Genomic DNA, 27751 nt, shown 5'->3' on the forward strand with positions numbered 1-27751 from the left:
AGGAGGAACGGAGACCTGCCGACGTTTGGGGAGGTTTGGGGAGGCGCCCAAACCTCCCCAAACATCGGCAGGTCTGCGCGGAGGAACGGAGACCTGCCGACGTTTGGGGCGGTTTGGGGAGGTGCGCGCGCACCTCCCCAAACCTCCCCAAACTTCGGCAGGTCTCCGGACGGCGGCGGCTTGGGAGAGGTGCGCGCGATCCTGGAAGCACCGAAGCCTCGGCCGCGCGCAAGTCCTCGGTAAGCTCCGGGCGGTCACTTTCTTCGCGTCTCCTGAGGGAAGGGGGGGCGACTGGAGCGGGCGTGTTTCCTCGCCTGCTGGGCGCCACGATTTGCCCGGGGAACGCGCGGGCCCCGAATGGCAGCGTGGAGCGAGGAAGCGGACAGCCAGGGCTTCCCCGAGAGCCGCGGCCACACAGGGTATTCCTGTGTATTCAGGCTTGCAAAATGGCGGATCGAGCCTCTGCTGGCGGCAGAGGCTTGCAGAGCGCGGATCCAGCCTCCGCCGGCGGCGGAGGCTTGCAGAGCACGGATCCAGCCTCCGCCGGCGGCGGAGGCTTGCAGAACGGCGGATCGGCTTATACTCGAGTCAACAACTTTTCCCAGTTTTTGGGGGTGAAATTGGGGGTCTCGGCTTATACTCGAGTCGGCTTATACTCAAGTATATACGGTATAATGATTTTAATTCCCTAACCATCCTGTTATGATGTATTAACCAATGAGACTCAGTAGGAAAGTGGTAACTTCATCTGTAAATGGTACCAGGTCATAGAGAAATGTAGTCAGGTAGAAATTGAAGATCAGGAATGGGACAAGCAAGAGAAAAAGTCTGATACAAATATAGCTCCAGCATTGCTCTATTCTGAAGTTGAAGGTTTTCCTGTTTATGAATGCAGGATCTTCTCTTGGCTCCAGCTGCTCCTTAAATGGTTGGAAAGGCTGTACAGTGATCCAAATTCCAAAGAGAAAAGGTAATTAAGAGATTGTATGGGTGTGTAGATTGCACCTGTTGATATCCCCTTCAAAAAGTCTCATTTAAGAAGGTGTCAACAAGTATATATGTGTACCAATACATGCTCTGAATTACTTTTTCTCCTTTGGAGTCTGGATCACTGTGTCATGGTTCTGACAGACAGAGACAAATAAAGCAGAACTCCTAGGCTTTGGAAAGAACTTGTCCTCAAAGAACTTGTTTATTAGTTGCAAAGTATCGCCACATCAAAAATTAAACCAAGTCTGAAGACACGTAACAGTTCTCCAATACAGTTAAGAAATCCCACCTCCAAAGCTATGCAAGCAACTATATTCCCCAATACATCTTCTTGGTGGGCTTTCCACGAAATGCCCAGCCAGCAGTCTTGGGAGCAGCCGATGACCTTGGTTCCCACGGGACAAAAGATTATTTTGACTAGCGAAGCACCTGGCAATTCCCTCTTCCCCCTTTCCATGTGTCAACCAAAAGTGAATAGGGAAAATGGCCACAGCCATGCTCATTTTCAAAGTTGACAGTCGGCTCCCCATCAGAAAGAAAGAGTGTCCTGCAGGGAAAAGAAAAAGCAGGTTAAGCATTCCCTCGAGGCTTGTGAGGGTATTGTAAAACTTCTTTATCAATCTGTCCGCTTTCACATTTGTACATTTCACCCATGTAGCTTCTGAAAGGGGGTAACCTTTCCACTGAACAAGGTATTGTAACTTTCTCTTGTACAACCTAGAATCAAAAACATGTTTTATTTCATAATGTGTCTCCCCCTCCACCACCGTTGGACCTCTTTGGGACAGGTCTCAAAGAGGATTCCGACATAGGTTTCAATAGTCCACAATGAAACACAAGGTAAACTTTCCCCAACAATCGTAGTAGTTTCAATTCTACTGTGACAGGGTTAATGATTTTAGTGATAGGAAAAGGAATTTTAACCTCAATTTTCTACAGGGTAATTTTGATCTTAAATATTTCATTGAAAGATAAAGTAATTGTCCAACATGAAAAGGTATCTGGAGGGAGCGTCATTTGTCAGCTTGCTGTTTGTAAACCTCAGTAGCTTTGGTCAGTGCTTTCTTCACATTCACCGAACCCCTCTGGAAGGATGTCACCCATTGGTCTAGAGTCTGGGAAGTAGGAGGCTCCTGTGGATACTCAGGCATGGGCACAAAGTCTCGACCCATTACTATTTTAAATGGGGTGAGTCCAGTGCTACTGTGCACCGTATTGTTGTAGGCTACCTCTGCGAAAGGCAGGAGGTCAGCCCAATTGGACTGCTGGTAATTTACATAGCTTCTGAGGCACTGTTCCACCATTGCATTAGCTTTCTCAGCAGCTCCATTAGTATCTGGATGAAAAGCTGATGATAGCCTCTGGGAGGACCCAGTCATTTTAACAACTCCCTCCCAAATTTTGCAGTAACCTGCACCCCTCAGTCAGAAATAATCTGCTTTGGGGCACCATGGAGTCAGTATATGTGCTTCAAAAATAGTTTGGTTAGCTTCTGGGCAGAGGGAAGTCCCAAGCAAGCGATGAAATACACTTGTTTGGAAAATAGATCAATCGCAGTCCATATTACAGTGTTCCCTTTTCTCTCAGGTAATTCCACTATAAAATCCATGGCTATCTCCTCCCAAGGTTGAGAGGGATCGGCCACCTGCTGCAACAAACCTGGTGGTTTTCCAGGATGCCTCTTCATGGCAGCACAAGTAGCACAACTCTTAACTCTCAGTATCCTTCTTCATTTTTGGCCACCAGAATTGCCTTCGCACCAGATGCAATGTCTTTAAAAAACCAAAGTGACCTGCTTGCTTAGTGTCATGACTTTGTTGCAAAGCCTGGAGCCTGAGGCCATCTGGGAGGTACAACTTAGAGCCCTTCCAAGCTAGCCCTCCCCTTAAGTTTAATATAGATTTGTTATCTTTAAACCAGGCATCAGTCTCTTAACTTCTCCTTTAAATCATTTAGCGAGCGATTGTCAGGACCAGCAGGGGGGACTCTGGGTATGTGATCTGGTTGTTATTTGAGAAGCATATTGTGGTGGAGAAATAATGGAGTTATTTGGTTGCTCTTGAACTGGCATTCTAGACATGGCATCAGCCAAAAAGTTCTTACCTCCAGGAAAATACTTTAAAATGAAATTAAAACGGTTGAAGTACTGAGCCCACCAAACTTGCTTGGGGGATAATTTGAGAGCCTCCAATTTTTTGTGATCAGTCCATATCTCAAAAGGTATTTCTCCCCCTTTCAAGAAATGCCATGTCAGCAAAGCCCAATGAACTGCAAAAGCCTCTTTCTCCCAAACAGCCCAACTCCTCTTGGTGTCAATTACTTTCTGGGAAGTGTAAGCGCAAGGTTGTAACTCCCCTCTGTGATTTTTTTGTAGGAGAGCCCCCATGGCCACGTCACTTGCATCAGCTTGAATGATGAATTGTTCAGGGTCAGGGAGTTTAAGAACTGGTTCAGCTGCAAAGAGTCTCTTTAGTCTTTCGAATGCTGCCTGGCACTCTAATGACTATTGCAATGGCTGACAAGGTTGGGGGGGTTTCCCTCCGTTGCCTGCTTTGAGTAAATCAGTGATTGGCATGGCTATCTTTGGGAAAGAGGGAATGAATCGACGATAAAAGTTGGCAAACCTCAGAAAACTTTGAAGCTGCTTGCGAGTGCACGGGGGTTGCCATTCCAATGCTGCTTTAACTTTGGCAGGGTCTGTCTCTACCCCCTCATTCGAAATCCGATACCCTAGATAATCTAAGCAGGTTTGGTGAAATTCACACTTTGACAGCTTTGCATACAGTTTGGCTTTCCAACAGTCTTTTTAATACCTCACGGACCATTTTGTTGTGTTCATCCATGGTTTAAGAGTAAATAAGGATGTCATCAAGATAAACAAAAAAACCCTTGTATAAATAATCATGGAGCACTTGCTTTATCAATTGCATAAACACAGCAGGGGGCGGGGGCTGCAGTCTAAAAGGCATCACTTTAAATTGGAAACTCCCAATGGGCAATTTAAGGCTGTTTTCAACTCGTCCCCCTCCTTGATCCGGATCCAGTAATAAGCCTCTCTTAAATCCAGCTTGGTAAAGATTTTTCCTTTAGCCAGATGGGCTAACATGTCCTTCATCAGGGGGAGGGAGTACGTATTTTCCTTGCTGACAGCATTGAGGGATTTAATATCCACTCATAATCTAAGAGAGCCATCTTTCTTTTCCTTGAAAAGCACAGGAGCAGCCACAAGTGATTTGGTGGGCTGAATGAAACCCCTGGCTAAGTTTTTATCAATGTACTCTCAGTTCTTTCATCTCTTTGGGTGTCATAGAGCACATCCTTGGTTTAGGGAGTTTGGGACCAGGCAGAATTTCAATAGCACAGTCCGTAGCCCAGTGTGGGGGGAGGACATCACATTCCTTCTCACAAAATGCTTCTGCCAAATCAAGGTACTCAGTGGGGAGTTGAATCCCCGGCAGCTTTTCAACCACACTCTTTAGGGTTTCATGGGGCTCCCTTTGCATCTCGCAGATGGCCAGTGTCTTTGTTTTATTGTCAGTGTCAGGTGGGAGGGGTCCTGTCCCCAGTCTTAATTTCCGCATTCCCTCCTCCCACCAGATGTTAAGACGCCATTTATCCAACCATGCTAGCCCAAAAATTACTGCTTTGGTCATCTTCAGAATCACCACAAAACGGATGATTTCCCAATGCCGACTCATTTCCAAATGCACAGGTTCAGTTAGGTGTGTGGCAGGAGCACTTCTGATGAGGGACCCATTGGCCTGCTTAATCCTCATGGACAGGCAATAGGTTGGCTCAGATTCCTAGTTTGAGCACAGTGGTTAAGTTAATTAAGCACCGACTGCAACCCGAGTCTATTAGGACCTTCAAACTCATGTGAGCTCCTGTTTTGGTGGGAATGGCAAAAGAAGGAATGGGCTGACTCACCATGGGGTCCTCCTTGTCTTCCTCATCACTGTTGTACAGTGCCGGCATCTGCTGTGGCTTGGATTGGGGTTTGGCTTTGAGCTCGGTGGGAGGTGAGGCTTCGACACCTAGGCCTTGATGTGCCCAGTTGGTTTTCTTTCTTCCCCTCTGGGAGCTCTTCGTGGTTTCGTGGCTGTGACTTGCACACACCTGGGTTGAGGGTGAGGAGCTAGGCACTCCACCGCATGGTGACCCATGACTGCACCAGTAGCACTTGATTGGAGTCCTGGCTGGTGCTTGGGAGACGTTGGCCTCTGCAGACGTCGACCATAGAGGCGTTTTTCTTGGACGTGCAGTGGCTTGGGTTTGGTGGTGCTTGACTTTCGGCGGTGGTCCAGCTCGATGTCCAGCATCACTGCCATACATTACCATTCACACAACAGGTTGGGAAGACCTTGAATGATGCAGGCTTGGAGCAAGTCGCAATCCAACCCCTGTTTGAAGTAGTTTATCAGTGACCGCTCGGGCCACTGCTCCATCTGGTTAGCAACTCTCCTGAATTCATGGACGTACTCCTTTATGGGTTGACCTCTTTGCTTCAGGCAGTGGATATCTTTCTCGGTCAGTAGGACTCGGGATTTGTCTACAATCTGACCCCTCAATTGCTCCATGAATAGATTAATGTGCAGTTCAGGAGCACCTTCATCATGGGGTTTGGTCACCCAGTTGGTTGCTTATTCCTCTAAATTTGCTGCTACAGCATTCACCATCATAGCCCCATCCAAGTAGGCATAAGTATTAGCGATCTAAATGAGCCCACACCTGATTTAAGAAGAAGGTCAGCTTCTTGGGATCCTCATCAAAGGTGAACTTGATGAGAGGCGGCTTGAACCTCGGCAGAGCTGCCTGCACCTGCTGCTGGGCTTGGGCAGCTTGCTGGGCTTGGGCAGCTTGCTGGTCCTGTGGATGTGGCTGAACCACTCTCCGTAGTTCTCTTACCTGGACTCTGGGACTGGCTTTCCGAGGTCGTGGCAAGAAACGTGGCTGGGACACAGGGCTTAGTATTACAGCTGTGGCGGGGATGGGCAAAGCAGCACGGACTCTGGCAGTTGGGCTGGAGCTCCAGTGAGGGGGGGGAAGAGATGGGTAGTTCTTGGCATTTCTTCCGATGGCACACACCTCCTAGGCAGCAGGGATCGTATCCCTCACCTCCAGTCAGCCGAACTTCTTCTTCAGCTGATAGAGTGAGGGGCTGTGGACTGCAGACTGAAATCTCCACTCACCGGAGTCGCCCCATCCCATCGACCCCTTTCCTTTCTTGCCCTCTGCAGATAAATAACCCTGGGACAGCAGCAATAGAAGTTCCTCTCCAGTGGTTACAGGTGTGCTTCTGCACTGAGGGGCAGCCTCGGCTTGGAATAAGTCCACTAGGGCTGAAGCTCCTTCCTGCAGTGCCAGCTTCCCAGGTTGGATCACCCTGGTCTTCAGCCGAGCTCCTGCCAGTGACGCCTCCTCAGTGGCTGGAGTGCCTGCCTGCGCTCTGACAGCCTGAGTCCTGTTGCGGCTAGCAGCGGTTTCAATTTTCTCCTCCATCTCGAGTCTTTGCCGAGTCTTTACCACTTTCCCAAAAGTGAATGGGTAGGCATTCAGAGCCCAGCACTCCGAGAAAATGAAGTTTTAAGAGACTTGGTTTAATGTCATGGTTCCAACAGACAGATAAATAAAACAGAACTCTGAGGTTTGGAAATTCCTCAAAGAACACGTTTATTAAGTTACAAAGTATTGGCACGTCAAAAGGGAAACCAAGTCTGAAGACACACGTAACAATTTCCCAATACATGAAACGCCTAGCCAGCAGTCTCAGGACAAAATATGTTGACTAGCGAAGCACCTGGCAACCCCCCTCCCCGCTTTCTATGTGTCAACCGAAAATGAATAGGGAAAATGGCCACAGCCATGCTCATTTTCAAAGTTGACGCACTGGGCAGCTGATGGTTAACTGGATAAAGTGAGTACACCTATTAGTGCTGAGGAACTTATTTTCACACCCAAGCATCCTGAACTCCCAGCCTTCTGGTTCTGGATTTTCTTGGGAGAATGGGGGGAAAAAGTAAGCCTCTGGGTCAGTTAGCTATTGGGTTCTTGCATTACTGTGTAGATGTCAGTCATGATGGACCCTTCTCCATAAGTTTTATAAGTTATTGATACTCTGCCTCTTTCTCTAAGGGAATTTTGGGGGATCCGACATAGGATAGACTCTTAAATGTGTTTTTCTAAGGTTTGCAATAGTTTCTGAGTAATTGGATAGAGAAAATAATATATGAAAAAATATAGGTAGTTGTTGTTTAGTAATTATTCACACTTATAACAATAATGAATAACTAACTCTACAACCAGTCCTCACATTTATGACCTTTGCAGATCTGTAAAGGAAAGCTAAAGTAAATTCATAAGCACAATCATGATTTCACTTTATTTTTATTTTTATTTTTTATTTTAATCCCATTTATATCCCGCCCTTCTCCGAAGACTCAGGGCGGCTTACAAGCTTAGCAGTAGCCTTCATTCTATGTATATGCCTGCTTATTAGGGCTTTCGCCCCCCCCCAAGCGGCATTATTACAAAGTCAGCTTATTGCCCCCAACAGTCTGGGTCCTCATTTTACCTACCTCGGAAGGATGGAAGGCTGAGTCAACCTTGAGCCTGGTGGGACTCGAACCTGCACTAATTGCAGGCAGCTGGTATTACTTAAGGAGGCATTAGCCCACTGCTCCACTTAGCTTTGTTTAACCATCAAGTTGCCCTTCATAATTTTGATTGCTAAACGGGGGGACTAACTGTGAAGAATCACATCCTGATACTTCCCCTTTTTAAACACATTGCCTGTTTCATATCAGAATACTTTATTTGGCCATGTGTGATTAGATTCCCAAGGAATTTGTCTCCTCTGCAGAAGCTCTCAGTGTACATGCATAGCAATATACATCATCATCATCATCATCATCATCATCATCATCATCATCCCAATAAGATGGGAGAGTAAAGAAAATAAGAAGGATAAATGATAATAGTACAGCCATACAACATTTATGGTCATTCATTGAAATTTTTACTGGTGGAGACTGCATGTCTTTAAAAGTCTTGGCTTTCAGACAGTACTTCACTTAGTAACAAATAGCTTTGAAGAAATGTCATTTGTATCAATGTATATAATTTCTAATATTGCATTATACAAATGATTCATTAACGCATAAAGGAAGTAAAGCAGGGGTCCCCAACCTGCGGGCCACGACCCAGTAGTGGGCCGTGGCCCGCTGGCCACCAGGCTGTGGAACAGGCTGGTCAGTGCGTGCATGTGTGTGCGCGGACTCACCCCCACTCGCACTAGCACCATTGCCGCAGTGAAAATGGCACCACGTAGTGAAAATGGGTGGTGCTAGCGAGTGTCATGCGAGTGCTAGCACTGCCTTGTTTGCGTCGCTCATGCTTGCAGCCCTGTAAGCTCATAAAATGCTTCCCCCTCCCTTTCCCTCTCATCCGCCAACCAAGAAGGGTTGGAGACAGAGTAAATCACAGTGGGGGAAAAATGATAAATCCGGCCAATTTTCTATCATTAGAAATCTATCACTTATTACTATCAGATTCCATTGCCCAACAGTTCCTAAACCTTTTGCCATCACCCTACCTTTATTGTATATATGTATTGTATGTGTAATCTTACTGTATATTCCTCCCCTAAAAACCCAAATACCAACAATGAAAAGAATACTATGGAAAAAGTGAATCTAAATGTTTTTTCATTACTACTCCTGGACTCTTGTCTACCTCTCCTAAAGGGAGGTATACCTCAGTTTGGGAAACCCTGCCATACACTGAAAAAGTTTGAAAACCTCTAATTTATAGCAAATTATTTAGCTGAAATGTTTGTTTTTAAATATTAATTAGAAAAATAGCAAGACACTTCTTCTGTGTAGCATGTATTTTGTGCGTATGTATTCTATATTTATCATGAAGTTTCTTCAAAATTTTAGTTTTTTAAAATTTTATTTTATTTCAGTGCAGATTTAAATTCAGTAATGTTTATATAACATGATTAAAATTATCAACATTGTATTTAAAATCTTTAAAATATTGAACAGAAAAAGAAAAAAGGAAAGTAAAAATGTCAGTGTTACAGGCATAAAATCATTTTTTCATCCAAAGTTGAGTAGGGAGTCTAAGATAAAAAAGAAAGCACCACTGTAATTCACTTTAGACTACTAGTCATATGGTAATAGTTTAGAACTAATTATTTAATTATAAATTTAGGATAATACTTGTACTTTAAATTAACCACCTATAGTAACGATAGATTTTTAAGCCAAAGGGCTCTTTGGGTGTGGGTTTAATTGCTGTTTTGTGGGATCAAATCCTAGAAATATGGAGAAAAAGCAATACATGAAAGCATACATACTATTGTAACTGTAACTAGGAGTGAACTGTCTATATGTTGAAGCAGTATATGAAGAATTAATGATGGGAAGGGGAGTTTAAAATGGAGGAAGTTCATGAACTTGTATATCTGCTGAGAACTAAACAGGAAATATTTTAGGAATCTTCTTTGAGTCTTGCTGTCAGAGAACAATGTCTAGAAGCTGATCCAAGCTGTAAAAATTATTTAAAACTCCTATATACATTTCTTTTTGAAGAAATGAACAGCAACAATGAGGCTAGTATTAGGATTTTCCAGTTCAAGATTAGATGAAAAATGATATTATGAAGGTTGATTGATTAGTAGTTGTTTTATTAATTAGAGTGGCATTTATATACGTGGTGAAAAGTAATTTTAAAATAAACCAGCAATAATTTTTGGCCCTTTGAATTGCTGTGTCATTTTGGACAAACTTAGTCTAAATATATTGATTTGAGAATGTTTTATGATTAGCTCCACAAATAAGGTAAAATTAGATGTGGGCATTTGTTTAGACTTAACGACAAACTATAGATGTGAAACACTGTATGTTATGAATGAAAAAATATCTTTATTTTTCATCTTTCATCTAAATCCTAGTGTTGCTATGATTCAGTTAACTTCCATAAACGAAGATTTCCTTTTGATTTAGTTGGTCAAGGACTATTCTGAAGTACTTTATTTGGGCTTTGGAAATAAAAACAGAGTGCAGCCATTGATGAAAAAAGCAGCGCATGAGAACAGGACCAAGATTCCTCTGTAAACAACTTGAGCTGGAATGTTGCCTCAGATGTTATTCTATCACTTTGAACTGTGCATCACTGAAATGTTGTGGGGGGGGGGGACAGCTTAAAATAGGCAGGGGGTGGTAATCAGAAACTGTTGACTACTATAGATGGTGAGGCTGCTTCACTGCTACAGTGAAATAAGCCAGAAGTATATGCAGTTAAGTGTGTTCATTTTGCTCAAGGTCAGTCTGCTCAAAGTCAGCTGCTATGCTTGTAAGTGTAAGAAGGCCTCGGCTATTATATGAGTAAAGGCAAGTTTGTTAAGTTAGGCTGCATTTAATTGAAAAGCTTCATCTTACAAGAAGTTGGAGGAGGATGACCATGGGTGGGGGAAGATGATGTGGTCTCTACTATTTTTTTTTCTTATTCAAGGTTGAAAACATGATCTGGTTCAGCTGGCTGGTGTAAATGTAAACAAACTGAAGATGGTAATGATTAAATATGCTGCTGATTGACAGAGATTTTATTGTTTTGGCATTTGGATTTTCTCAAGTAGCTTACCTAAACAGATACATTTTTTATTTTTATTTTGAATAATAAAGCAGTGATATAATGGTCCAGGTGTTCAACCCAGGAGACCTAGCTTCAAGTCTACATTTGGGCATGGGAGCTCATTGTTTGACTTTGAGTCAGTCGCACATTTTTAATCAAATCTGCCTCACTATGTTGTTGGGGAAAATTTAAGGAGCAAGTATTATGTGCCACTAAAGGCTTATGGAGGAAGGCTGAAATAAAAATCTACCGGTAATAAATATGAAAAAAGGGCATTCCCATAGTTTTCTCATATGCATCTCTTGTTTGATAGGATTTGATATTTTTTTTCTTAGTAATCAAAGACATCTTTAGGCTCATTTGCATGAAGGTGTCCTTTTCTTCTTTTCTCTGTTTTAAGTCAGTCTCTGATTACGTTATGACGCCTGGGCCTTCCAGCCTTTTGCAATATCAAAAGAGATAGAGCTAATCTAACTTTGAGGTGAAGGATGTTCCATAAGGTGGGCACCATAGCAGAAAAGGCATGTCTCCTGGGACTCGCCAAATGTAGGCCTGTAGCCAATGGGACCTGTAGCGTGCCCTGTTTTGCCAGACCTAATGGGGCAAGCTGATACAAGGGAGACATCCCCCAGGTAGCCTACTCCCACGCCACAAAGGGCTTTGAAGATTAAAACCAGCACCTTGAATTGGAGCTAGAAGCAAACTCACAGCTAGTGCAGCTTGCAGGGCAGAAGCGTAATATACGCTGTGCATTGCCTATGCTGGTTTATTCTGCATTTCCAGGTACTATGTAGAGTGCATAGTCCAATTTGGAGGTGACTAGAACATGAATGATTTTAAGAAGGACCTGCCAATCTGGAACTGGCACAGTTGGTGCACAAAACGAAGCTGTGCAAAGGACTTCTTACTAGAAATACCACCTGTTCATTTAGCAGGTGTCATGATCCTACAAGGACTCCTGGATTGTACAGCCATATCTAGCTTCGAAGGTGGCATGGTCCTGGAACCTGTGGGCCCCCAAAATGAAAATTTTGCCTGGGTTTAACTGAAGTTTCTTGCTCCCCATCCAGACCTTCACAGCCTCCAGACACCAGGATAGGATATTTATGGCATTGCTTAATTCACCGGGGTGGAGATAGATAATTTGGTATCATCAGCATACTGATGATGGGTATACTCTTAGCGAACCAGTTGCACCTGACCAGACCTTCAAATAAATGGGTGTTTGAGTGGAGCGCCTAAACCAAGAATAAGAGTCTGGGCTCTATATTTAAGCTGGCCAGTTTCATCCACAGAATGTTTCTTTGTATATAATCGCAAGCCACACTAAGATCTATAATTGCAGTAAACAGGTTTTTGCAATTTGTTAATTGTTTTGTTAAGAGGTGGTGTAAAGTAAAACAGTTGTCTAGTGTGGAGGCCCCGATCTGAATCCAGCTTGTTCCTTTACCAAGAGGTTTCTTTCCATTACCCAATTTTGTATCTTGTTCAACAGATCTTTTGTATACATTTTAGCCACAATTCTAATAAGGCTTATAGTTTTTTGAGTCAGCTTTGTCTCCCTTTTTATATAGGGGGATTATACTGGCAACTTCCCAACCGACTGGAACGCAACCTGGACAGCCTTGCTAATAATAGAGCACACCAATCAATGAGTCTTAAAGAGCTCTGGAAGTAGAAAATCTTCTCAAGGCACCTTATTAGATTTTAGACATTGAAAGATAAATTTGATTTCTGATTTCTGATACTTCAAAGGCTAAAATGTCAGTATGTTTATATGAGAGGCTTTTGTTAAGATTAGAAAATAGATTTGCATAAAAATCCTTCAAAATTGAGGCTAGAATAGGAATATCAAATTGGAATTTACTTCCTTCAATAAACACGATACAGCATTGAAATTGAAATTGTACCTTTTGCTGAAACTTCCAGATCTGATTTAATTCTACAGGGGCCTTTTAAAAAAACCTAACAGTTTACAGTCATTCCTAATTTTTCCTGAGTGAGAAGTTAGCATGTATCTCCATTGAGCTTAATTCTGTTATTTTCTTTCAGTTTTAATAACTATCAAGAAAACTTATTTTGTCTTCTACTTTGTTAGTTTTCCAATAGTTACATGAAATTCTAAGGAAGAACAAAAGGAGTTTTACTCTGAAAAGATTTGTTTTTACAACTATGTGCTAATTTTGAGTGATTAGTTTTAGGGAGAATTCAGTCAAAATAGGAGATGAGTAGCTCTGTATTTTTTTCATTATTGATTATACTTTTCCCATTTGCACTGAGCAGATAGTACTTATTCTTTAATCTAGCTTTTATTTTGAACATGTAAGAAAAATTTTGTTTTTTTGCTTTAGATTTTCTGACACCATCTTTATAAATACGATTTATCTGTCTGTAGTTTTTCTTTCCTATATTTATCTTTTTTTTAATTTTCAGATCTCTGCTAAATTTTTGTACATTGATTTCTTCTCTATTTTTCCTACCCCTTCTTGGAAATAATACCTTTAAGTATGTTTTGTGTGTGTGTGTGTGTGTGTGTGTGTGTGTGTGTGTGTTTCAAATGGTTGTTCGGTAAGCATACAAATATTTTGTGTATGTACTTATGTAAATTCAAATGACAGTAATTAATAGATTGAAATGCTTAACTGCATATAAGATACTTTAAATTTTTTAAAACTACATATTTTATACAGATACTGGAAAATGAAAATAATATCAAAATTGAACACTCATAGTAGTTAAAGACTGTTATGCAAAGCATAAGTTTTGTGCTCGGGATACGTATGGAATAGAAATGGTACTGTACCTCAGTCCTGGTCAATGCTGATAAAAAGATGATAAAAATTGTAGTCCAGCAGTATCTGGTTAGCTCTGTGATGAGGCTTACCATATCAAGGAGCACACCTGAGGCTAGAACAATGCTAACATTGCAATCTAGTTGACAAATGCAAGTTTCATGTGTTTCACAACTAGCAGTAGCAGAAGACATGAAAACACACACACACACACACACACACACACACACACACACACACACAGACACACACACAGAAAGACACACAGAGTATATATTTACTGATCTTTATTTAAGCTGTATCTTGAACCTTTAGGACCTAATGAATTTACATAGAACCTATTACTCTTTTCAGCTTACTGCTTATACTGTTTGTTTCTATTTTATGTGAAATATTGCTGATCTTTTAGGTAGCCAACCACTTGATTGGACTTTTATTAACCGATTAGTAACTCTTACAATTCTTATATATAATTTTTATAGAAATTAATCTTTCTGTAAGCTAGAAGCTAATTGTTCTTTTATGTTTTGTATTAACACTTTCTTCTTTGCTTAGCAAGTTATTAAAAATACTTATTCTTTCAGAAAGAAGCTATTACATATTATAATAAGTGTATATTTAAATCTGGAATATTAATGTAGAATTTTGATTCAATCTTGGGGTATAAATACCTGTTGAGATGTAGACAAGCCAGAGTTCATGCATTGCATATAAATGTTAAGTTAAATGCAGGAGAGCTATTTCTATAGCTTTTATTGTATCACATCATACCAGTTGCCTGAGGCAGCATATAAATTTAATAAATAAAGTAATAATGTTATCAAGAGACGCCAACTAGGAGGATTTGACCAGAATATATTCTTGGCTACTTTATATAGTACACTAAGCCATTGTTTGCTTAATTGTCATTGAATAAACACAGTACATTAGATTAAAGAAACAGGTTTACAATCCCATTCAAAGTTGGAAGTGGAGTTACTCTGAAATAAGCTTATACCTTATTAAGACATATGAACCCAGCCATTGCTAAATGATACGCTAAAGAGTTATGTGGTCTCAGCTAATTTAGCTAAGATACTTTTTTCAAAGTTAAAGAAGTTGCTTAGCTTATTGGCTTTAGAAGATCACCAGTGGTGGCAATAAGAGTAAGTGAAAATGCACATTAGATAACTTGAAAGAGAGTCAGCATTCTTTAAGTGGACCCATAGGAAAAATTAATGGAAGGAATATTATATATGCCCAAAACGATAACCAAGATAACCTTATCCATTATTTTCCAAGATTTCAGTTGACTTTACTTAAGGAACAAAATAATTTAAGCAACACTAGAACAGGTATTTTATCCTTCTTGTACGTTATTTATATTGGAAGGAGAAATCCTTTTACTAGTGAATCTGAAATTTTCAAGGGGGGGACTAATTAACAAGTCCTCTAGGGTTATGGATCTTGAACAAAGTCTGTTCCAGGCCTGCACAACATACGGCCCATGGGCAACATGTGGCCCACCAAACTGCCCTGTGCAGCCCACCAGTGTTTTTTAAAAACTCAATAAATTCACCACCAGATGTCGCCACCACCAGGAAGGATCCGCTCCTGCTGCCCAAAAGAAACCCTGCCAAGCACCTCCAATGCCTCCAGGCCTCACCGACATCACCAGCTCCAGTGTTGCCAGCGCTCCACTAGCCACCAAACTGCTGATCGACATGCCAGGTATTACTTTGTGGCCTGTGATTATTTTAAATTTATCAGTGTGGCCCTTTTTCCTCCACAAGTTGTGCAGGCCTGAATCTATTCAGTCCCCAATCTATATTCGCTGGTAAAATGCCCAAAGTGAGGTAGTACGACAAGCTCTTGGGATGGTGTGAGAGAGTGCATATAATAACGAGAACTGGTAATCTCTATACTTACCCTAGAAAGCCAGTGTTTAGTCTGTGTCAGTTCATAGGGCTGACAAGTCTAACTGATTCAAGTCATTTTTCCCTCTCTTTCTGTCTAAAAATAGATCTACCAGAATTCCACATATTATTTATACAGTATGGAGGTTTGAGGACCCTATATTGGCTAGGATCAAATGAGCATAATCTATGATCGTATCAGCAACAGATGCTCAGGCACCCTCAGAAATTTTCATAGCAATAAACCAACATCAACTAGTTCCATTAGCTTTTGTTGCCCCCTTCCCGCCATCTTGTGCATTAGAATAGGAAATTATGATTCAAATTTTACAAACAAGCTATCACAGAAAAGAATTATCTCAGCTGGGCCTTCCAGTCTAAGGAGGGTTCATGGGGAAAAAATGTGTCCCCCAAAGGAGCTTTCTATCTAAAACTAAGGTAAGTTCACTCGCATAAGATATAAAGAGTCATTGTTCCTACTGAATTTTTAACTATACTATTTTGTGATAGTAAACTCTAGTCTTGCATTATATTTTATTAATTTCTAAATGCCATCTCACCTTAGTGATGGGGCAGTTTACAAATATTTACATAATTTAAAACTATTGGTAAATAAATTTGGATTTCATTTTACTAGATAAATTTGAGTTAGGTGACTTGAATATCGATGGACACAATTTTAAGCTTGAATTTGCAGAGGAACAACGTATTTTAACAGATATGCACATTGAATAGGAAAAAGAGCTTGATTGTTTTGTTCATGAAAGGATGAATTAATACTATCTCAGCACTGGAGTTTAACCATGAATAGTGTACAGGTAGTTCTCGACTTAGAACAGTTTGCTTAGTGACCATTCCAAGTTACAACAGCACTGAAAAAAGTGACTTATTGTTTTTCACATCTACAACCATTGCAGCATCCCCATGGTCATGTGATCAAATTCACACACTTGGCAACTGACTCATATATAAGGCAGTTGCAGTGTCCCAGGGTCATGTGATACCCTTTTGCGACATTCTGACAAGCAAAGTCAATGGGGAAGCCAGACTCACTTTAACATCCATGTTACTAAGTTAACAACTACAGTGATTCATTTAACAATTATGGCAAGAAAGGCCGTAAAATAGGGCAAAATTCATTTAACAAGTATCTTGCTTAGTAACACAAAATTTTGGGCTCATTTGTGGTTGTAAGTCGAGGACTACTTGTATTAGTCCAAAAAAGAAGAAAGACTTTCTTACGGAAATATACTAATTATGTAGGTAGAATTATCCCTTATTAAAATTATATGTAAACATGAGCATCATTTAGTTGTATCTAAATATTTATTGAATAATGCCATCTATATTTACTGAAGTATATATTATCAATTTTAAAGGATAACAGATTATTCTGTTTTTCTAGTAAATAAATACAGACATGAGAATGCATTTGTCTGCAGTACAAAGTTTTGGCCACCATATTGGCTTCTACTCAATCTGTCACAAAAGTTTCTGATATGTTAGTTTATTACTTAGTTTAAAATATTAGCTGGAAAATGTTCTGTCATATATAGGTAAAGGTAAAGGTTCCCCCGCACATGCGTGCTAGTCGTTTCCAACTCTAGGGGCCGGTGCTCATCTCCGTTTCAAAGCCGAAAAGCCAGCGTTTGTCCGAGGACGTCTCCATGGTCATGTGGCCGGCATGACTAGAGGCCAAAGGCGCATGGAACGCTGTTACCTTCCCACCGTAGTGGTCCCTATTTTTCTACTTGCATTTTTACATGCTTTCGAACTGCTAGGTTGGCAGAAGCTGGGACAAGTAACAGGCGCTCACTCTGTTACGCGGCACTCGGGATTCGACCCGCCAAACTGCCAACCTTCTGATCGACAAGCTCAGCGTCCTAACCCACTGAGCCACCGCATCCCCTCTGTCATATATACTGACTTGATTAACAAGCCACAAACTAATATTTCGTACAATACATTACTGCAGGTTCTTGCAGGAGAAGCTAGCAACTGCAAACACAACACCTGAAATGTAATTTTTAAAATCAGTTGGTAGAACTCTAGTTATTTTAAAAAACCCTTTCTTACATGAATGAATTCTAGGTACTCTTAACCTTCCAACATATAAGGAGGGGTGCCATCACTTGAAAGCTTTTATAAACTTTCCTAAATTTAGTGATTGAAATTAATATTTACACATGGGCTTAAAGCAAGATGGGAGGCTGACCCACAAGTTGTTGTTAAAAGAAAATTAAAAGATACATAATCCAAGAAGCTTTGTTAAGTATGCAAGGGACTAAGAAATGGGTCTATGACAATTTGCCACGGCCAGCTCACCACAGAAAAGTAGCCACAGCCAATTTGCCACCACCAGCTTGTTGCGGCCAAGTCACTGCAGGACAACTTGTCATGGCCAACTCGCCGCAGGACAAGACTTACACTAATATCAAATGGTGAAATGGAATCATTATAAAGAAGGGATGCAAAAATAGGGGCAAAATGAAATGTGAATGACAAATTTTAAAATAATTTGTAATTTATTTTAAATAATTGAATTGTTAAATTGCCCCGCAGCAAGTTGTCCCACAGCGAGTTGGCCATGGCAAGTTGTCCTGCGACGGGTTGGCCGTTGTGAGTTGTCTGCGGCAAGTGGGCCACGGCGAGTTGGCTGTGGTGAGTTGTCCCTTTCTGCTAAGAAACAGTGGCAAAAGATCTGCCCAAATGTGCCTTCTTTGAAAAAGATCAGCAATTATGAAAGTAGAAGATACTTATTCATACGTACGTAATTGGAATGCATCAGAACGTTGCCATTTAGTTTATAAATTAGACTTCCCAAATTGTTAAAAAGTGTATGGTCTTATTATATAGTAATGCTAAAATCCTCTTGTGATTAGATGTTACTATTTTACGTGAACTATGCCTGTATGATCACCAAAAAGCATTTGCTTCTGAAAATATAATCTGAGCCCCACATGTATGATTAACATACCAGTGTAAACATTATTGGGAAAATATACATTCATGCTAATTAGAGGCTGCAGGAGGAATCCCCGATGTATATTGGGCATGCAGAAGAGGGCCTTCTTATACATTGCTTCCATTTACAGAGTAAATTTCCTTGAGGGTTGTCTTTTTCCCCCCATTCCCACTACTGTTAGAAAATCTGTGAATTCATATCCATAGATCAGTGATTTTATTGCTTGTGTTTTACCCTATTTACCCTCAGTGTTTTTGTTTTATACATGTTAAATTAAAAAAATCACCCAGGTGTTCCATTTGAATAGAATAGAAATAAAACTAGTCCTCATTTAGTGACAGTTCACAGGTGATTCAAAAATAACTTTGTGCCCTTTGCAGGTCTGTAAAGCAAAGAAAACTAAGTAAGATCCCAAGCACAGTCACTATTTGGCTTAACGACTAACTTGCTAGTTGTAATTGTGGTAGCTAAGCAAGGATTGTCTGTAAGTATATTTTTACCACCACCACCCCCAGTTAAAGAAGTGTTAGTTTAAGTCTGGATATAAAAGAATGGTTTGAACTACGTAATTGGAGTTGACTGGTTTATGTTAAGTTACTTTAGCAAATAACAAGTGAACTTATTGTATGAATGATAATGCATCTATAATTATTATCAATCGCTTCAAAAAAGAATAGGTAAATAACAACTGGAATATTTAGAGGAAGCTAGTTCAGTTTTAGTCCACTTGTGATTCTGCTCTTTCGTTACCTGCCATTCATTTATGACACTTGATAGCAAAATATGTCACCTGAAACGAGAGAGAGACAAATTGATTTGCATTATTGACAAATTAAATTTGTGGACTATTGCTTCTTTTAACCCAATATCTTCGTATGCAAATTCTATGGAAATGTATCTGGTAGAACTCAATAAAAAGGTGTAGATTTTGACTCTTTCCAGGAATAGGATGAAAAGACAAAAGGAAGCTTTATTATAAAAGATAATGTGTATCCTACACAGGTAGTCCTTGTGTTATGACAGCAGTCGGGATTGGGATTGCTGTTGCTAAGTGATGTCGTAAAGCATAACGTCTCATGACACATTGCTTAGTAGCGGCAATCCAGACAGTGGTGGTGGGGAGTGTAACTTGAGACATGCAGGTTGTTAAAGCAGGAAAGGGAGGGAGTCCCAGGTAAAGAGTGCAGAGGTGCTACAGGAGAGTGGAGAAGAATCTGGAAAGCCTGGTGCAGATTGCATGTGAATAAGGGAGTGGAGATGTTGTAGATCAGACATGTCAAACACAAGGCCCGGGGGCCGGATGCGGCCCGCGAAGTGGTTTCATGCGGCCCGCGAAGCCATCCTGGAAACAGTGAGGGAACGGCCCCCACTGCCTTGGCCCTGGCCCAGAGACCCTCCTTCTGCCAGAGACCCTCAGATCTGTCCCACTCCTGCCCAGGCCCCATAGGCACCCTTCATGCGAACGATGTAGAGCTGGCCACGCCCACCCAGTAGGCCATATGCGCTCTAGCCACGCCCACCCAGTAGGCCACGCCCACCCAGGCCACACCCACCCGGCCCCCTGAGGGCAACCGCAATGCTGATGCGGCCCTCAATGAAATTGAGTTTGACACCCCTGTTGTAGATGGATGCAAATTCAGGGAGAAAGGCAGGCGCCGTGGGTATAAGCAAAGGGGAAAAGGAGGATGCAGCGTGTCCGTATATGCAAGAAAAGAGGGAAGGAGGGGATGGCATGGGGGAGATGTATCTAACTGACTGACAACTTTTCCTGCTATATCCCATTGCCTTTGCTTGTTGAAAGTTAGTAGGGAAGGTCACAAATGGCAGTCACGTGGGACATTGTAGCTGTAAGTGTGAGCTGGTTGCCAAGTACCTGATTTTTTCCCCCCATGTGATTGTAGGGTGCTGTAAAAGCTGGAACTTTGAGGACCAGTTTTATTAGTCCCATCATCCACTGCCATCATAACTTTGAACAGTTAAGCGAGGGCTAGCTCTACATACGTTTGGCACCATTGCAGGGTGAGGGATGGGTGGGCAGACGGGATAAATGAATGAATACTAACTGGTTCAGTTCAGTTCAGTCTTTATACGCTTCCTTTTTCCCTCCCTCCCTCCCTAGAGAGGACAGTTTCCAAGTAATTTACACTTGGAAGTTTGCAGGTACATATGCCGTTGATTTTTGGAGGTAAGCATTTTGGAGTCACAGATAGCCTATCCATGATCTATAAACATGTTATTTGTAATTGCTAGGAACTATGTTTCCATTAATCATAGTATACACGGTTGTATGAAAATACATATTTCATAGAGATGGTTGAAAAATAAGTATGAATATGTGATTTGATTATGGTTACATTTGGGATATTGGGTACAATCTCGGGCACCATACTCCAGAAAAGATATTTCCACAGCTAGAAAGGTACAGAAAGCGGTAAGTCAAATGATCACCTCCAATAGAAAGAATGATTTCAGTCTTTAAAAAATTTGTCTATTCATTGGTGTGAAGCATGAACCAGTACAAAATGTGAAATATGTCAATTTGTTTAAAAGATAAAAGTAGGAGGTTATAAGAAATATATTAAATCATCATGTAAAAGAAATGAATAGGGTAATTTTATATTAATGGATGAATCTACCCAGAATATTAAAAACATTCCAGAGTGATGACATAGGGGTATTTGTCATCCTCAGAAATATTTTTCCCCCTTGCTCCATAAAGATTAGACTAAAAATAGCAATTCTATCATTTCAGACATAGTTACACTGTTTAAATTCAAAGTAAAAGAACCAACCACAACAAAGACCTTATGCTGCTACCATTTTTGGCTTTTCATGAGAAATTTCTTCACCATGAGTGTCACACCACATTAGGATGTGAAGCAGAACTTTTAAAAAATATTTAGGACTTCTATTTTTCAAGATGGCATGAGTTAAAATTTCTGAATGAAAGCTGTCTTAGGTATTCCTTTTGCAAACTTTTTGAAGAGTCATTTCAGTTTGCACGGCACCCCACTGGAATATCACCCAGACATTTTTGAAAATCCAGTTATTGTTTCTATATTGTAATAAATATCCAGAGAAAGTAATGAATGGGGTAGATTAATAAATAAAAATCCAGATATAAGCTGAATTCTTCATAGGCTTTTACTGCAGAAAAGAGAAGATTATTAATAAGCTTACATGCTAACTATCAACTAAGAAAAGCATAGCCCAAACACTGAATTCCTCAAATATTTTTTCACGAAGCAAGATAACATCCAGTAGGCAACTTCAGTGTCATGTAAACTGAATTAAACTGAAAAAGGAGGAAGGCAAAATGTAAAGTTCTTTATGTTGCAGGAACACAAAGTCTACGTGGTTTGATATTTCAATATTATATGTATGTTTTTATTATTATGTATATATAAAACTAATGCAATGAGCCATTGTGCCACTTCTGTTTTCAGAGCACCAGAAATCATATTGGGTTTGCCATTCTGTGAAGCCATAGACATGTGGTCCTTGGGCTGTGTGATTGCTGAACTTTTCCTTGGATGGCCACTATATCCAGGAGCCCTTGAATATGATCAGGTAAAAGAGACTGCACTGGTGCTATAAGAATACTTATTTTAATTGTTTAAAACTGTAATTTGGTCAGTAGGGAATTTAAATTTCATTACTATAAAATTTTTAGTGTATGAAGTATGAACGTATCATGGTAACTGAGTTAGATGCACATCCAGTCAATAGTAAGGCTGTTCCTGTGAATTTCAAGTACAGGTAGTTCTTGGGTTATGACCATTCATTCAGCAACCATTCAAAATTATAAGTGTTGAGTGAAGAGAACTTAAGATATTTCCTTGGAGATTTAGCATCTCTGCAATCATATAATCATGATTTCCAATGTTCCCTGCCAGTTTCACTCAAGCAAAGTTTGTGGGGAAATTGGCAGGAATTAAGGTCCTTGCTTAATGACCAATGCGGCCCTCATTTAACAGAGGCAACCAGGACTGGAATATAGTTAGAATGAATTCAATAAAAGAGTTTTCATTTATACAGTTTTCTGGATGAACTATATAAATATACAGGTGAATAATGTAATTTGAAAAGCAAATAGTTATAGAATATAACAAATAGTTACTGTATAACTACATATAAATGCATGAGGGAAAAATATACTGCTAGTTTATATCATATGTACATCTCCATATCATTCTAGGCTTGCAAGGATAGAAGGATCTGTAGCTGTGTATTTTTTAGTATGTCAGTAGTAGTATTATTCATTATTATTTAGTCAAATTATATAGCCACCCACCTCACAAAAAATGATTCTGGGGAACTTACAAGAATAGCAGTTAAAACCATATCACAATATAAAAACATCAAACATTTATTTATTTAAACCATTTATACAGCTACCCATCTTATAACCAACTCTGGATGGCTACTAATCACAACTTAAAATAACAAACAAAACCATATTAAAGCTAAACACATTTTAAAAAAACCAACCCAAACTTGGCATCAAGTCAAACTCCTGATGTGCAAGTATCTAATCTTATCCCAGTGCTTGGAGAAAAAGTCAGGTCTTCAAAGCTTTACTTAGGAGGGTAGAGGCAGAATATTCCATAGGGATCAGCATTTTGATTTGTACCTGGAAACAAACCAGAAGGTGGTGCAGGTCACGCAAAACTGCCCCCCCCCATTATTGTGCACATTGCTTCATTCTGGATCAGTTGAAGTGGCAATTTTATGTGGCAGCTCCTTATAGAGTCCATTTCAGTAATCCAAACGAGATGATCAAAGCATGACTGACCATGAGCAAGGCTTCCAGGTCCAGAAAAGAACCCTATTGGTGCATTAAATGAATATGTGCAATGCCCCCTTAACCAGGACTGCCAACTGCTCTTTGAGCAGGAGCTGTGACTCCAGCAGGAACCCCATCCAAAGTCACAGATGAAGTATCATAGCCACTCCATCTTGCCAGGGTTGAGCCAAAGCCAGTTCTTCTCTATCCAGACCCTTACAACCTGCAGGCATTTGGCTAGCACTGCAGAGCATCATTTGGCTAGCTAGCAACGGAGATATCAACAACATACTGATACCAAACCTTCTTTTTAACATCTACATAAAACCTCTAGGGCAGGCCTGTCAAACTGATCTCATACCAATGGATGAGATCCCCTAGAGCAGGCATGTCAAACTCGCGACGTCACATGACATCACACAACGTATTGCAACTTTCCCCCCATTGCTGGCAATGAGGTGGGCGCGGTTTCGGCATGACGCATGTGGCCTTCGGGCCGGCAGTTTGACAGTCCTGACCTAGAGGTTTTATGTAGATGTTAAAAAGAAGGGGTGAAAGGTTTGAGCCCTGGGACACCCCCTATTGCAGGGGCCTATGGCTTGACATATCCTCTTCTAACAGCACTGACTAGAACCACCTATGGAAGAAGGAGAACCACTGTAACACAGTGCCTTCCATTGCCAAGCCCCGAAGCCAGTCCACAAGGCTACTATGGCCAATGGTATCAAAAGCCTCTGAGAGGTCTAGAAGGACCAGAATGGTCACACAATCTCCATCCTGAGTCCTCCAAAGGTCATTGGATGTGATCAATGTCATTTCAGTGCTGTGCCCTGGTCTGAACCCATCCAGGGCCCTTTGTAGTGTGTGCCAGCCACTCTCTCACCAACCTTCCCTAAAAAGGGAAGAGTGGAGACTGGATGAAGGTTGTCCAAAATTGTGGGGTTCATAGATGGCCTCTTGAGAAGAGGGTGCACCACCACCTCCTTCAGGGCAGGTGGTACCACTTCCTTCTGGTAAGGAGGCATTAATCACTGCATGGGCTCAACAACATGCCACCTCTCAGGTGTGCCATGGATCTAGAACAAAGGTGACTGAGCTCACAATCCCAAAGACCCTATCACCTTCCTCGAGCAACTGACTCCTCCCAGGTAACAAGGCTCAGACTCGCTTGTCACTCTCTCTTCTGAAAAGTCTGTCAGATTTCAATATATGCTTGTTCAGAAGGGGTGTAGCTAAAACAATCCTGCATATTTGCTCTGTTTAAATTGAATATTAAGGTCTGTTTAAGTGCAACATTCAAATATAGTACAGTGAAGTGCTTGTTTAGGTTCCAAAATTGATAGCTGTGTATGCGTTGGTGAAAAAAATACTGTGATAATTTTCTCTATAGATTCGCTACATTTCACAAACACAAGGATTGCCTGCAGAGCAATTGTTGAATCTTGGAACGAAGACCACACGATTTTTCTGTAGAGAAAAAGATGCGCCATATTCTGGTTGGAGATTAAAGGTAGTGAGGACAAGTTCCTGTGTTCTATGCTTTTGGCTATGTATTTTGGAAATAATTTACTGAGCCATACAAGAGATACTTTGTCACTATTCTCTCTGAAATGTCTCCCCTTTCTGGATAATGATTTGGAAAAAACAATTTTGCTATGGATTGTTTGATTTGTTTCCCAACAATGAACATTGGGATTCAAGCAGAAATAATGTTCAGTTGAGTTTATTTACAATAGCAATTGGATGCCGCTTTAGTGCCATTATTTGGTTCAAAACATCCTGGACACTGCATAACAATATAACTTGTACTTGGAAAGAAAATTATTTTTCAAACAACATAAAGGCTTCGAGGCTTATAAAAGCAGCAAATTATCAAGAAAATGTAAGTCTTATATGGGTGTATAAAGAGGGATTGATTTAAATTCTGAAGCAGACTTTGTTCCAAGGACTCTGCTTCACTAACTAATTTCCAGAATTGACTACTACAATGCACTCTACATGTTGCTGCCTTTGAAGACTATCTGAAGCTACATTGGTGCAAAATGTACTGGCTTGTTTATTGACCAGTAAAATACACCTCCAATTTTGTGTTTGCTGCAGTGGTTTCTGGTAAGCTTCTAAATATAAATCAAAGTGCTAATGTTAACCTATGAAGCACAGATGCTTCCAGTATTGCATACTTCAGTTAGAAGTGACCTGTCTAATTTGCATCTCCCAAAAACCAGGATGTTGAAGGTTTGTCTCACTCGTCTCCATCTCTATTAAATGTCTTTTCCTCTGGAAGTTCAGTTGGCATCCACCTGGATGGACTTAGGAGAGTAGTTAAAATGAAGCTTTTTGGAGTATCTGTTCGAATGGGAATTTTTATTTATTTTATTTTATTTTAATCCCATTTATATCCCGCCCTTCTCCGAAGACTCAGGGCGGCTTACAATTTAAGCACAAACCAATGTGCTTAGCAATAATTGAGAACCTATAGAGAACCATATAGAACCTACAGAGCCTTGGTGGAGCAGTGGGCTAATGCCTCCTTAAGTAACACCAGCTGCCTGCAATTAGTGCAGGTTCGCATCCCACCAGGCTCAAGGTTGACTCAGCCTTCCATCCTTCCGAGGTAGGTAAAATGAGGACCCAGATTGTTGGGGGCAATTAAGCTGACTTTGTAATAATGCCGCTTGGGGGATGTGTGAAAGCCCTAATAAGCAGGCATATACATAGAATGAAGGCTACTGCTAAGCTTGTAAGCCGCCCTGAGTCTTCGGAGAAGGGCGGGATATAAATGGAATTAAAATAAAATAAATAAAATAAAAATAAATATGGATTGTTGATTTTGTATTGTGATGGTATCTTTTTGTTACAATTGTTAATTTTATATTATGAATTCTGTGCATTTTATTTGTTTAAATGGTTGATTGTTCTTATAGATTTTATAAACTTCTGAAGTTCTTAGGTAGAGTCATCAGTACAAAGTTTTTCATTCTTCTAAATAAAGTTTTCCATTGTGAAAAGATTTTTCAATGTCATATATGTCCATTTATTACGAAGGAGACTGAGATAGTTTTGATTTACTCATATTATGAAAGAAATAACATTAGGAATTTGTATACTATATGGAGTTAACACCAAAGTGAAATATAGAATGCAGCGTTCAAAAATCCATTATGCTTTGTAATAAATTTAGCATACATCTAGAGCTATAAAAGATCCAGATTAGGGCCAGTTCTGTACTTGTTTGAATTTGCTGTAACTAAATTCTACCTATAACTTAATCTGGAATGCATTGCAACAGATATTTTCCCTACCTTTCTACTTTTCCAGAGATTGAATTTCCTATTATTCTACCCTAAGCCAGATAAAAAACGATATAGAAACAGCACTTGGTACCTTTGTTGTGAGACAGATTTATTGCAACCCCCTCAAAAAGAAGTATTCAATTTCTAACCTAAAAATACACCCACCCACCCCAAATATACGAAATATAAAAGTTAAGTTTTGTCCTGTATCTACAGGAATAACATAATAGACCTTCCAGTAGAACTTACCAATAGAGGTAATCCTCAACTTAAAACTACAACTGGGATATATTTCTGGTCCTGATTGTATGACATTAATCATTAAGTGAATCACCACAGTCATTAGCTAATTTGAATTTCTTAAGCAAATGTGTCATAAATGTAATTTTTTTTGAATGGCCATTTTTTTTTGCCAGAAAGTGGCAAAAATGGCAGAAATTGGCAAAAAAAATGTAAGTTGTGGTTATGTGACCAAAGGATGCTGCAACCAGTCGTAAAGATGAGTCCATTGCCAGGCACCCAAAATGCAGTTACATGCTAGCTGGAGTGTTGTGCCATGACATTTTTCAAACAGTTATTAACTGACTGACTGGTCATAAATTGAGAATGACCTGTAAAATAATACTTGTTGCAGTGAATATTAAATTATCATATTTTTCAGACCCAGGGATTCTAATTATCCTTGTTTTACAGCCTCTTTGCAAGGGAAGTCATTCATATTCTCATTTTGTAGGAATACTACTGAAACTTGAGTTAATCTGCCTATGTAAATTCAAGCAAAATCCAAACATAGATGTCTAACATGATTACATATGCCAAATGCAGTTACCTATATACATACATACATACAACATTCTTAAATACTGCATTTTCCTGATAATATTTAGATTGGGGTTACATTTGTTATGATTATAGCAGTCCAAGATCCAGGTAAGTTTCTGAAAATTCCAAGAAAAAATAATGACAAGGTAACCATTTTTATGTTATTCTAAACAAAAGAGTTGTGTGGTATTGTATAATTTAAACACAACACTCTTTATATTTGGAAATGTCCATATATTTTCAAAAAGTAAAAAGAAAACATAGTAATTTCTACTGTTCAGTTTTCTGCACTGAACACTAGTATATTAATAATATATGCATCTTTCCCCTACCTTCACATTTCTGAAGACACTGGAAGAACATGAAGGTGAAACAGGTATGAAATCCAAAGAAGCCCGGAAATACATTTTCAACTGTTTGGATGATATAGTGCATGTGAGTACATGTGTATACATTTGAAATATTTTGTGCTAAGAGCCTTTTGCCTCTAATTTATTTTCTAGTAAATATTCTCTGTTCACTTTTTAAAGTTCTCCCTTTTGTTTTACCTGGAGTTTTGCTTACAGGGAGCA

At 40.2% G+C, this 27751-nt stretch overlaps 1 protein-coding gene across 4 annotated transcripts in view; it reads left to right on the forward strand.

Moving 5' to 3' along the window:
• The window catches only part of HIPK3 (homeodomain interacting protein kinase 3), an 88156-nt gene that overhangs the window by 41297 nt on the left and 19108 nt on the right, over positions 1-27751 (forward strand). For all 4 annotated transcript variants that reach the window (XM_081321634.1, XM_081321631.1, XM_081321633.1 and 1 more), the window contains exons 3-5: positions 21725-21848; positions 24455-24574; positions 27528-27614. In XM_081321634.1, the coding sequence (XP_081177760.1) occupies positions 21725-21848; positions 24455-24574; positions 27528-27614 (331 nt within the window). The remainder of the gene's footprint in view (positions 1-21724; positions 21849-24454; positions 24575-27527; positions 27615-27751) is intronic.

This window comes from Vipera berus (assembly GCF_964194415.1).
Source record: "Vipera berus genome assembly, chromosome: 1".
NCBI lineage: Eukaryota > Metazoa > Chordata > Lepidosauria > Squamata > Viperidae > Vipera > Vipera berus.